The sequence below is a fragment of the Nannobrachium achirus genome (genome assembly GCF_963921795.1).
Source record: "Nannobrachium achirus genome assembly, chromosome: 23".
Lineage (NCBI taxonomy): Eukaryota > Metazoa > Chordata > Actinopteri > Myctophiformes > Myctophidae > Nannobrachium > Nannobrachium achirus.
Window position 1 is genome coordinate 9,055,771 of NC_137830.1, and position 12,237 is coordinate 9,068,007.

At 44.4% G+C, this 12,237-nt stretch overlaps 1 protein-coding gene across 1 annotated transcript in view; it reads left to right on the forward strand.

Moving 5' to 3' along the window:
* The window catches only part of usp15 (ubiquitin specific peptidase 15), an 89,665-nt gene that overhangs the window by 61,616 nt on the left and 15,812 nt on the right, over positions 1-12,237 (forward strand). Inside the window, exons 11-17 of the mRNA XM_080754599.1 lie at positions 140-234; positions 1,717-1,905; positions 4,130-4,275; positions 5,555-5,974; positions 7,216-7,286; positions 9,218-9,333; positions 11,982-12,131. Of these exons, the coding sequence (XP_080610725.1) occupies positions 140-234; positions 1,717-1,905; positions 4,130-4,275; positions 5,555-5,974; positions 7,216-7,286; positions 9,218-9,333; positions 11,982-12,131 (1,187 nt within the window). The remainder of the gene's footprint in view (positions 1-139; positions 235-1,716; positions 1,906-4,129; positions 4,276-5,554; positions 5,975-7,215; positions 7,287-9,217; positions 9,334-11,981; positions 12,132-12,237) is intronic.

Below are 12,237 nucleotides of genomic sequence, written 5' to 3' on the forward strand. Positions count from 1 at the left end.
CAAATGTAGAAATGAATGAAAATATTTTCATTTTCATATGAATAGAGGTGTGACTTGATAACTTGGTGTGTCCGGTTGCCATGCCTTGGGCAGTTTTAAAACCACAACAGTAACTGATCTTCTCTCCTCTGCTGTCCAGATGTGTGTGACGGACATCTACAACCACCGCTTCCACCGCATCTTCCAGAGCAACGAGAACCTGAGCAGCATCATGGATCGAGACGACATCTACGTGTGAGTAGAACCTGTTAGAACCTGTTAGAACCTGAGCAGTTAAGAGTGGGGTGGCTCAGAGTAGATGACAGAGTACAGCAACTTGCAGATACACTACACCACTAAGATACCCATGTACCTGACAAAATACTTTATAAACGTTAAGGACGTCCGCAATTACAACACCAGAGGCAGCGCCACAGATCACGTTCAACCCAAAGTTAACTCAAACAAAGGGGCCAACTCGTTCTTCTGCTATACAACCAAAATGCGGAACGCCCTACCAAAGGCCTTAAAGGAGTGTGGTTCCCTAGCATCCTTTAAAATCGCAGTGAAAACCACTTACAGGCGGCAGCCATTCGCAACTGGCAATAACAAACCTAGCCCAGCCTCCCCTGACCCCTCTTTGTATTTACCTACTGTATATATTTTTTGCCAGTTTATTTATTTATTTTTTACCGGTACTTTTGTTACTATATCTACTGCATAGTACTGTGTTCTATCCGTCTGTCATTCAATGTTATATGAGATACTTCAATGATTTCCTGTGTAAATATTTTGAGATGGGGGTTGGCGGTCAAATACATATATTTCTAGGGGTCCTTGACATTAACTCATTTACTGCGTATGACAAGTTCGACGAATTATATAAATGTGTCCGTTCTGCGTATGACGAGTATGAGGAGTCATGACTATGCTGTAATCGCTATAAAAATATTAAAATATGACCGTCGATCCGCCATGTTTTTTTTTCGAGTCCGGAGAGTCCGTTTGAAGCGGAAACGGAAGTCCCAGACCGGATCAGCGGGGCGGGACAACCAATCCCCTGTATCCTGTCTCTGAGCGCATTCACTTCTATGTTACACAACAACCACATGGCATGCAAACTGTTTCGCTATGGAAAATGGAGGGCTGTTGTTTTTTTTGCCCCATCGGGGCGGCATAGCTCAGGGGTAGAGAAACCGCTATTAGAGCACGAAGGGTTCCCGAAGGGTTCCCAGTTCGAATCCGGGCTCCCCCTGAGTTAATGTCGAAGGGTCCTTGGGCAAGACTCTGAACCCCACATTGCTCCCGGTGAGCTGGTTGGTGCCTTGCATGGTTTCCTCCGCCACCGGTGTATGAATGTGTGCGTGAATGGGTGAATGTAATGCACAATCTCTGTAAAGCGCTTTGGATAAAAGCGCTATATAAATTCACCATTTACCATTTTTGTCACTTACCATGAGTGGATACTAGAGCGAACACGATCGGTGAACCATCACGCACGAGATGCGCGCATGTGCCCAAGGTAGAAAATCCTGGTGGTGTGGAACATAGAAGGGTTTTAAAATAGCAGTAATTGAGTTCAAAAGTTTGTGAACCACAGATCATAGAAACATGTTTTTAAGTAAAACATGTTTCAAATACATATTAGTTTGTGTGTCCTTGGCATGAAAAACGTTGAGAACCACAGGCCTATCATAACCAGTGTCTCCTCTCCTCTCCTCTCCCCCCACCATGCAGGTTCGAGGTGTCGGTGAACCGCCAGGAGGACTGTGAGCACGTGGTGATCCCGGTGCACCTGAGGGAGAAGTACAAGCAGTCTGGCTACAACCACAGCAGCACGCCGCTGTTCGGACAGCCCTTCCTGGTCACCGTGCCTCGCACCGTCAGCGAGGACAAGCTCTACAACATGCTGCTGCTCAGGCTCTGGTACCAAAAGACCCCCAACACACACTTTTTGAGCGGTGGTCACACCGTCTCCATAGCGTGGCCGTGTGTGTATCCGTGTGTGTCTGTCTGTCTGTCTGTCTGTCTGTCTGTCTGTCTGTCTGTCTGTAGCCTGAGGTGTATGTGGCCTCAGTACCTCTGGGTGACCAGAGAGGTGCTGTTGAGTCTAGCTTACCCTGAGCATCAACTGCAACCAGTTGGGGCCTGAGTGTGCAAGTATGGCTCACACTCTCTCTCTCACGCACACACACACACACTCCAGCTGGGTGAGCAACGCACACACGCACGCAGCCACGCACACACACACACCTCTGTGAGCAACACACACACACACACACATGCACGCACGCACGCACGCACACACACCCCCACCCCCACACACGTGCAGGCACCACCGCTCACTTCAAACTTGGGTTTGATTTTATCTCATTTTGTAACTTTACCTTTCAAGACGGGAACCCCTTTTTGGGCTTCTTGCTGCTGTGTGCGGTATATCGTTGTTACCTTGTATGTCCAAAACCTTCCTTTTTTTGTTATTATTTAAAAAAAAACATTTAAAGTAGTGAAAATAGCCACTCTACAAGCACACAACGCCTCACATTCGTGTTGTGTGCTTGTAGAGCGGCTATTTTCACTACTTTTGTGAGACACTTTTGGATGAAGTAGGTCTTTAATTTACGAGAAAAAAAGACACGGACACATTTGAAACTTGGAGATACAAGGTTTCTGCCTGACAGTGCCGATATAATACATATATATATACATAATGTTTTTGTAATTTATTAATATAAATGTTTGAAGTTCTTCAGAAGACTTACTGTAGGTCAGGATTCAGAAGGCGTTTTTAGAATCCTTTAGGTATTTAGCAGACGCTCTTAATCCAGAGCGACTTACATTAGGCAAGGACAACACACGGTAATACACTAGTAAGATGCCTCAGGGCGACAATTCTTTGCCATCTGGCCAGGGATGTATTTCAGACCAGTTAGCCATATATGGAGACCTCTGGTACCATATGGAGATCCATGTACTGTATATGGAGATCTGCTGTGAGAGCCCAAACATGCTTACTCAGTTATTCATTATGTGAAAGTCCTATGATGTCTATGACATCTGACATCTTACCCTTTTATGCCCATACATGGAGATCCCTGTCTGTAGAACCAGCCACACAGATATGGGCTGTCTTGGCCATCCGTATTGGCCATATATGGATTCAGTTAGTGTAGTATGTGGCCAATGTGGCCTCCATATATGGGCATTCCCATATGAAGTCCTGTTAGATATGGGCTAAATATTGATGACATCAGGGAACTCCATATATGGGCATAAAATGGATTCTGTTAGTGTGCCATCACAGTGAAGCCAGAGCGTGATGTCAGAGCGGCAAACCCATTCTGATAAGAGTGGTTCCCCTGACATCACAGTGACGTCAGAGCGACAAACCCATAGACCTGTGATGTCACAGTGATGTGTCAACGGAACCACAGTGTCAGGCGTGACCTACAGACAGACAGAGATACGTGGACAAGATGTGCCGGTTTGGGGACTCCCATTGGTCGAACTCCCATTGGGTCGAACAGCGTCGGCAGGTTAGATAATCACCCGCGAGCGTCGGCAGGTTAGATAATCTCTCACGTCATGGTTACTGAGGTTAAGTTTAGGGTTAGGGTTAGAGTTAGGCATAGTTTTACTGAGGTTAGGATTAGGGTTTGGGTTAGAGTTTGGTGGTCGATCTAAAGGGTGTTCGACCTAATGACATGTTACCGCCGGTTTTCATAGTTAACTGCGACCTATGGTCGCAATCAATACATCAACATCAGATGCATAGGAATAGTAATTCAAGAAAAATAACATGAGTAGACCAAGAATATATTCAGTAAAAAAATAGACTTCAGTCAGGTGCCAACTTGGTCTTTGTGCGCCAGCAGAGCACGCCTTGTTATTTATATGAGGTCGCACTTGTTGATGATGACGTCACCAAGACTACTACTGGTCCCTCATTGGCTGTTGATGGTGACATCACCAGGAATGCTGGTCCCTGATTGGCTACGGGCAAACAGAGGACGCGACAGACACACGACAGAAACACAAGCAAAGGAATGTCTGCTAAATGCCTACAGTACATTGATCTGAAGTTGGCTGGTGTCTTGTTGCAGTTGGTTCATTGTAGTGATGTGAGGTTGGGTGGTGTCTTGTCTTGCAGTCGGTTTGTGCGTTCCCCTGTGGAAGAGGAGGAGGAGGAGGCTGAAGAGTGTGAGGAGACGCACACCTCCACCCTGCACGCCGTCAACGGTAACACCACCACCTCCACCACCACCACCAACGGTGTGATGGAGGAGGGATCGCCTAGTGAGTACACACACACACACACCATCGCACTACACCAGGGGTCTTCAACGTTTTCAGGCCAAGGACCCTTAGCTGAGAGAGAGATGAAGCAGGGACCCCCAGTATATTGTATAAAATTGCGTTGCAGATTAAAACTGTTTATAGATTTCTTAGACAGCGTAGACTTGACAACACGGTCATCATGTTGGAGTAATGTGTGTTTTCAGACATTTAACCACTTCAACCATCAAATACATTAGCTCTTCTTTTCCCTCTACAAACCACTTTGCCCAAAAATTGCCGATCTACAAGGTTACAAAGCCTCGCGGCGCGTTTTAGGCTTGTAGATCTGCTGTTTTGGGCTAATGTTCCACAGAATAGGGATGCTAGGGTTCAAATGTGAAAAACGTGATCCTGTCACACAAAGTTTTGGGCGGCCCCCCTGTAGTAACTCTGAGGAACCCCCTGTTGAAGACCACAGCACTACACCATGCTTAGCCCCATATAGAACCTCGTCCTCCGCTGTAGAACTGTTGTTAGCTCCTAGATGAGGTCCTACGGCCCTAGTATATGCCGGCTGCGGTGGAATTCCTCCACGGCGGAGGTAGATCATCCTTTTCAACACATCCTATCCAAAAAGTAAAGGTAGTTCCACGCTCCCAGCGTATGATTTTCCGAACACCCGCACATAAAAAGTCGGGGTTGGGAAAACGGTTTAAATCGCTTATTTATTCAGCCTACGCCATGTTTTGCCATTCAAACTCCCCCGGCGGCTGTTGCCAGTATTGCGCTCTATTCTGCTACAATGGGAAAGGAGCAGTACTGGCATCTGCCGCCGAGGGCTTTTCCGGGTTGAATGAGACTAAATAACGTTTTCAGGCCAAGGACCCCTTGGTTGAGAGAGAGATGAAGCAGGGACTCCCACAACCTTTTCATAGATAACATATAGTTTCATCTTTTGACAGCACAATCATCAGTGTATTTTGGATTCATGTGTGTTGTGTTTTCAGATATTTAACCACTTGAACCGTCAATACTTAATAAACTTGACCTTTCACAGTACTTAGTCTGCTCTTTTTCCCCTCTACACCAAACCTCGCCTCACAGCGTGAGGCGTTGTGAGCTTGTAGATCTGCTATTTTTGGCTAAAGTTCTCAGAATATGGACGCTAGGGTTGAAATTAGCTTAATATAAAAAAGGATCACACAAAGATTTGGAGGACCCCCTGTAGACCCCCTAGGCGTCCCGGACCCCCTGTTGAAGACCCTTGTGTTAAAGGACGTGTGTCTTTGTCCTCCAGGCGAGATGGAGACAGACGAGCAGGACGAGGAGGAGGAGGAGGAGTCCAGCCAGGACCAGGAGCTGCCCTCGGAGAACGACAACAGCCAATCGGAGGACTCGGTGGGCGGCGACAACGAGCTGGAGAACGGCGTGGCGGGGAGCGGGGTTTCGCCCCAGAACTACTCCAGCAGCACCACCAGCACCGCCACCACCACCACCACCACGGGAGGCCACGCCCCCTCCCACCACACCCGCCACGCCCGCGAGCAGACCACCACCACCACGACGACGGCCGGCGGCGGCAGCACAAACACCAATCACGGCAAGACGCCGCGCCTCTTCACATTCCAGTTCAACAACATGGGCAAGACGGACTTCAGCCTCATCCAGGAGGACACGCGGCAGATCCGCTTCGACGAGGCCCACCTCCGACTGAGTGGTGAGATTACTGTCACTAACCTCGCATCGCCAGTCTTTCCACCTCGGAGGAAAGCCTGGTATGCGTTTACAACAGGTCGTTTGATCCTGTGTAGGCGTGGCCTAAACTGGAAACAAGCAGAGGAAGAGGCGTCTAGAGATGGGCCGATTGCAAAATTCTTGGCCGATACCGATCCACCGGTTTTATGAAGGTCTGACCTGCCAAAAACGATTTTTCCGATACCGATCTCTTTAGCTAGAGAATAGGGAAAATAGGGTTGCTCCAATACCCTTTTTTTCAGGCCAAGTAGGCCTACAAGACATTCAATTTGAGTACCAATAAGCTAGAAGAACACTAATGCCAAATCAATCACAATAGTACAATATCCAAAATCACAGACTGACCGTCTGGACTAGGCAGGAGGAAAGCAAGGTGACGCATGCTTTTTTTCCCCCTTCTTTTTGGAGACGACATTGACACAGGATTATGGAATATATCCTTACATTGCGAAAGTAATCAGCACCATCTGTATTCTGTAGGCTGCCACTAAGTAGACTGGCTGCTACTTGCTAATGTTTACTTTAGTCACAGGACCAGAGCATCATGCTGTGCAGTGCCATAGACACAATTGGCATAAAACCGGTATTTGTGTCAGTGACCTGCCGGTCACCGATTCGGCCGGTTTGATATCATACCTGCCGATTTTTGATATTGGCCGATTCCGATTTCCATCCCTACTCTGGCGTCGCTTTGTTTTGGTCCCCCCCGTTTGTTTCCGCAATCCCTATTTAAATGCTAGAGGATTGTTGTCTTGCCAGTCGCTGCGAGTTGGACTAAAAGATGGATATACCAAACAAACCTTTCCAAAAGTAAGCTCTAAAGTAGGCCACACCTAGGGTTTTATTGGGTAGGTCCTAAAAGTATGTCCTTGAGCGCAGGGGAATTGTTTTGGGTTAAAACTGAATCTGGTTTGATCTTTCCAGGTTTGATCTTTTCCGGACTACAACATAAATTGTCTGTTTCCGCTCCCGACCGGATCAAACCCCGAAATTGGAAGCGACCCCAGGCTAACTGTCGCAATATAGACGAGACTCACCTTCGACTCTGTGGTGGGCTAGGAAAGAATATATTATTCCTGTTGTGCAAGTCAGTCAGTCAGTCAATCAATCAATAAATCAATTAATCAATCAATCAATCAGATTAAAGGATAACCAATGACATGGCTCCTCTTTGTGTATTGACAGATTGTGTTGTGTTCACAGACCGCTCCTACCTCTCCCTGGACTGGGAGCCAGACTTCAAGAAGAAGTACTTTGATGAGAGCGTCGTGGAGGTAACGTCCCCAGCTGGAAGCTACTCAACGTACAAGTTCATTGTATTAAAGCGGAAACAAATGAGGACCACCATCAGTGGCTGATCAGTGGAACTCAGACTGGATTTAAAATCTTTGTGTAAAAAAGGTCATACTTAACAGTATAGCGCTTGTCATCATACGTTTAGAGTACGACAACGGTCTTCCAAAGAAAGTCCCGTTGCCTTCTCATTTTTCCTAAGCCGTGATTGAAAACCATGTAGTGGGCATGCCAGGTGGCTAGGTGGCGCTGACAATTTGCCAGATATCCGTTACATCCTTTACCCCCTTGCCAAAATGAAAGTATTTATGGACTGATATTTTACCTGCACCTTTGATGACCTCGTAAAATGAAAGAACAACATTATAATACAGGGGTCTTCAACGTTTTCAGGCCGGGGACCCCCAAACTGATGGGGAGATGGAGCAGGGACCCCCTACCACCTCGTAAGGTGGGGGGGTCGGGGCTACGACATATTTTTTATTTTAAACATGTACAAGTTACAGCGAGCAGGGTGGGCCGTACCACAACCATTTCTAAACATACTACTTATTAACTGAGAACAAATGTCAATAATATGTCAATAGCAATCATGTATTCAAGCTATTCAAAATGGATAGAATCATGATTTATTTTTTAACATAAATGTGGAAAATGGCAAAAAAAAGAAGGAAAAAACATTTTTTGAAATCGTTTTTTTTTCTTCTTTTTTTTCTTTTTTTAATCAATAATTTCGGGGACCCCCTGCAGTACCTCCGCGGACCCCCTAGGGGTCGCGGACCCCCTGTTGAAGACCCCTGTTATAATAGTTAATTGGTTAAAGTCGTCATTTTAGGGGCAAGGCCACTTGGCCTTTAAGGTTGTCCATTTTTTGAAGGCACAAAGGCCAAATGTCAGGGCAGGAAGGCCATCAAATAAAACACGATTTTAGTCCATTGGAAGAATTTGTTGAATTTAAGGGTTAGGGATGATAACCTAATATGCAGTGAAAAAGATAAATGATGGTATTTACAATCTGATCCATGCTCACTTTCTTCAGCCCAGCACCAATCAAAGTCTTGGTTGGTTTAAAGATGGGGACTCTGGGGGAGTTAACATTTCAGAATCTCAACAAAAGACACGGGTGTCTACATGACAAGAAAGAGACACCGCTGTCTACTGTCTACATATTAACAAGAAAGTGGTACAGTCAGCAGGGGCATTAAATTTAGGCCTAGAATTATTGAATGCTTTAACCAGTGAAAAATAGCAGATATACAAGCTCACAGCGCGGCACCGAGTGCCGCGCTGCGAGCTTGTATATCTGCTATTTTTGAAAAATTCGTGAAAATGTGTGCAAATCTTTGACTATATGTATTTTCAAAGCGAACGTTTGTAACTCAAATTTTGCTTCTGGGGGGTCCCTGGAACTAAATATTTTGAGATGCGGGTCCGTGGCCAAATAAATATCATTTTGGGGGTCCTTCACATGAAAAGGTTTGAGAACCACTGACATAGTAGTCTCTCAAGAACAGACTAACTGAGCTCCAGTTAAGTGAAAAGGACCTTTTCTTTGACGATGGCTGGCCAGATTGCGTACATAGAAACATAGGTTTGTTCAAAGAATCTTAGAAGGATTCAAAAGACACTTATAGAATCCGGTCAAAATTCTAATTTTCACAATTTTTCAAAAATAGCAGATCTACAAGCTCACAGCGCGGCACTCGTTGCCGCGCTGTGAGCTTGTATATCTGCAATTTGTCAATAGTTAAAGCATAAAATAATGATACACAATAATGTGTACCCGTTCTAAATGGGTTAAGGCCACTGTGGCCTCAGGGCATACCATTTTTTGTAGGGGCGCAAGGCCAAACTGAGGGACAACTCTGTGAAATTCCTGCCCTGGTGTCACGGTTTCTTCTCTCCCTCTCAGGACTTTGAGAAACACGAGAGCATGGACTACAAGCCCCAGAAGAAGGCCTTCTTCAAACTGAATGACTGCATCGAGCTGTTCACCACCAAGGAGAAGCTGGGCGTGGAGGACCCCTGGTGAGACTCACTACAGTTATTCATTATTATATTATTAACCCATTAAAGGAGTAGTTCACCCCAAAATGACTTTTTTTTACTATTGATTACTCATGCCATGGAGGCTTGAGTTCAATAATATTTGTATTTGTTTGTCGCATTTCTAAAGGCCTGTCCATACTTTGACCGAAACCACCGTTTTCGGTCCAAAGGTAAGGTTCGACTACAAAATGACGTCACTCGCGACTTCTGAAAAGCATTAGACCGAATGAGAGTTCGGAAAATGTGCACGTCGGAAAGTCCAACTCGCCGAACATTTCGGTCAAAGTATGGAGAGGCCTTAAGAGAAATATATGATTATACCTCCATTGATTCCAGTCCCCATACGGAATCAATGGGGCTACATTTATTGTAATCAAAATATTGTCTTAGGAATGCGACAAAAAACTAAAAATATTATTGAACTCAAGTCTCCATGGCGTGAGTAATCAATAGGGAAAAAAAGTCATTTTGGGGGTAAACTACTCCTTTAAACACTTTCTGTCGTGATGTGTTACTCAGTCTTCGGCGCTAGATGGCGTTCTCGGCTATTCAAGACGATTCTGGGCCATACTGGATTACTTAAAAGTATTTTTACTCAATTATCTCCAAATGTGGGGCGCTGTTTAGTATCAGTGATGTCAGGTATATCAGACAGACATCGGACAGACAGACATCCGGTTGTTTATTAGTAGGATAGCAGATCTACAAGCCGGCAGCGCGGCACAAAGTGACGTGCTGCGAGCTTGTATGTCTGCTATTTTGAGAACCACTGTTAAAATAAACACTGTTCCAAATCCTAAAAAAAATAGAAAAAGTATGTTAGTATAATAGCTAAAAAAACTGACTTTCCCAGTTTTAATGGGATAATAATAATAATGTCCAATATGGCTTTCATGCTGTACTGCAATACCATGACATCACACCCTGGCTTCATCACGGCATCATAAAATTTAATTATGATCATCGGCCCAGCTCTAATTCAGATGGAACTTTAGTGTTCCCAGAGTAGGGGGATTCACACAGCTCGGCTGTAAAAATCCTCCAGAAAAAAACTAAAACCGTGGCAGCGATAATTCTGATAAAGAAAGGAACTAAGACGTCTTAATCCTGGATAATGTCAGAGCCTCGCACTGGAGAGCAGATCCCAGTCGGTGTCATAACCTAGCCTAGCGCAGCTAGACTCTTATCTGCCATTTGCTAACACAAGACAGTGTGATATTGTCTGGCTATGCAAGGCTAGTCATGACCTACAGGCAGACAAACCAATGTTCACGGATTATTCTTTATCTGTTTTGTTGATATCATAGCATTTAGGGTCCAGGGAAAAATAACAGAAGGAAGATAGATTTCCAAATTCATGTCTATTACATCCTTACAAAAATCAAAGTATTGTTGTACAGATATATGATAACCTGTTACCTGAAGGAACACATTTATAATAGTTGATTACTGGAAGGCAGTGGAAGAGGAAAAGTACTCATATTCCTCACTTAAGTAAAAGTACCTTTACTGCAATCTAGAAATACTCTTTTACAAGTAGTCCGGAAATCTAAATGTATTTGAGTAAAAGTACAAAGGCATTGCCATCAAAATGTACTGAAAGTACCAAAAGTAAAAGAACTTTCTTGATGCAGAAAGTCTGATTTCACAAGTTTTCAAATGTGTAAAATGTTAGAAAACATGACCAATCAATGATAAAACAAACTCTCATATCTGCTGGGTGAAGTACGGACAATGTGCAAATACAGCAGCAAGATACTGTATGTGAGGTGCTGTGATAGGAGAAGGATATCAAATGGAACACAACCACCTTAAACACTACTGATCATTGTGTATTTATATACATCCCTGCACTGTCTGCATTGAGTAATCTCCATACATGAAAACTGTTTAACTCCCTTTAACCCTGCAAGGCCCAGCGTTGCTTTTTGGCAACATTTTTTAAATCATTTTTTAAAAAATGTTATAGTTAGTTTTCCTGTTCTTTTTTCACATTAACATCACCATTAAATCCTATTGTTTAGTATTACAATGCCATTGGCCACAATATTTGCATATAAATACCCCCCACAGGGGCTGACATTCACACCTCCCAGAGAAGTTGAAATTCCAGCGTCTGGACGAACAACATCTTACTTTTTAAAATATCCCCGAAACGCAAATTAGAGCATGATTTATGATTTATGGCTATAAAACCTTACAAAAACATTATTAATTTTTTAACATTACATTTTCCTGTGATTAGGACTCCTACAACAGCATCTGATTTTTTTTTTGAAGTAGAAATTAATTTGGGTCTTGCAGGGTTAATTGCACATATTTTGATTTTATTGTATTGTGTACACTTCTGCTTTGGCAGTGTAAACCAGTGATTCTCAAAGTGGATTCTAGGGACTCCGTGGGTTCTTTTAGAGGGGTCCAAATTGACCCATACACGTCTGTAACTCTGACAGTGTACACATGGAACCAAATGAACCCTAACGGGTCCATTTGGTTCCATGTGTACACTGTCAGAGTTAAGGGGAGACCCTGGAATGTTAAAGTTTGAGAAACACTGATGTAAACGTAGGTTTTCTCATGCCAATAAAGCCCATTGAATTTGCATGCGTGTGTGTCTCTCCTCTCAGGTACTGTCCAAACTGTAAGCAGCACCAACAGGCCTCCAAGAAGCTGGACCTGTGGTCTCTGCCCCCCGTCCTGGTGGTCCACCTGAAACGCTTCTCCTACAGCAGATACATGAGAGACAAGCTGGACTCCCTGGTCGAGTTCCCTCTAAGGTAGGAAGAATAATTCATTGACTGCTACAATTAAAAATCGAGTTTCCGGGTACGACGCCACGATTTTCATTCCTGTTAAGGTGGCCATGTGCGTGTCCATAGTCCA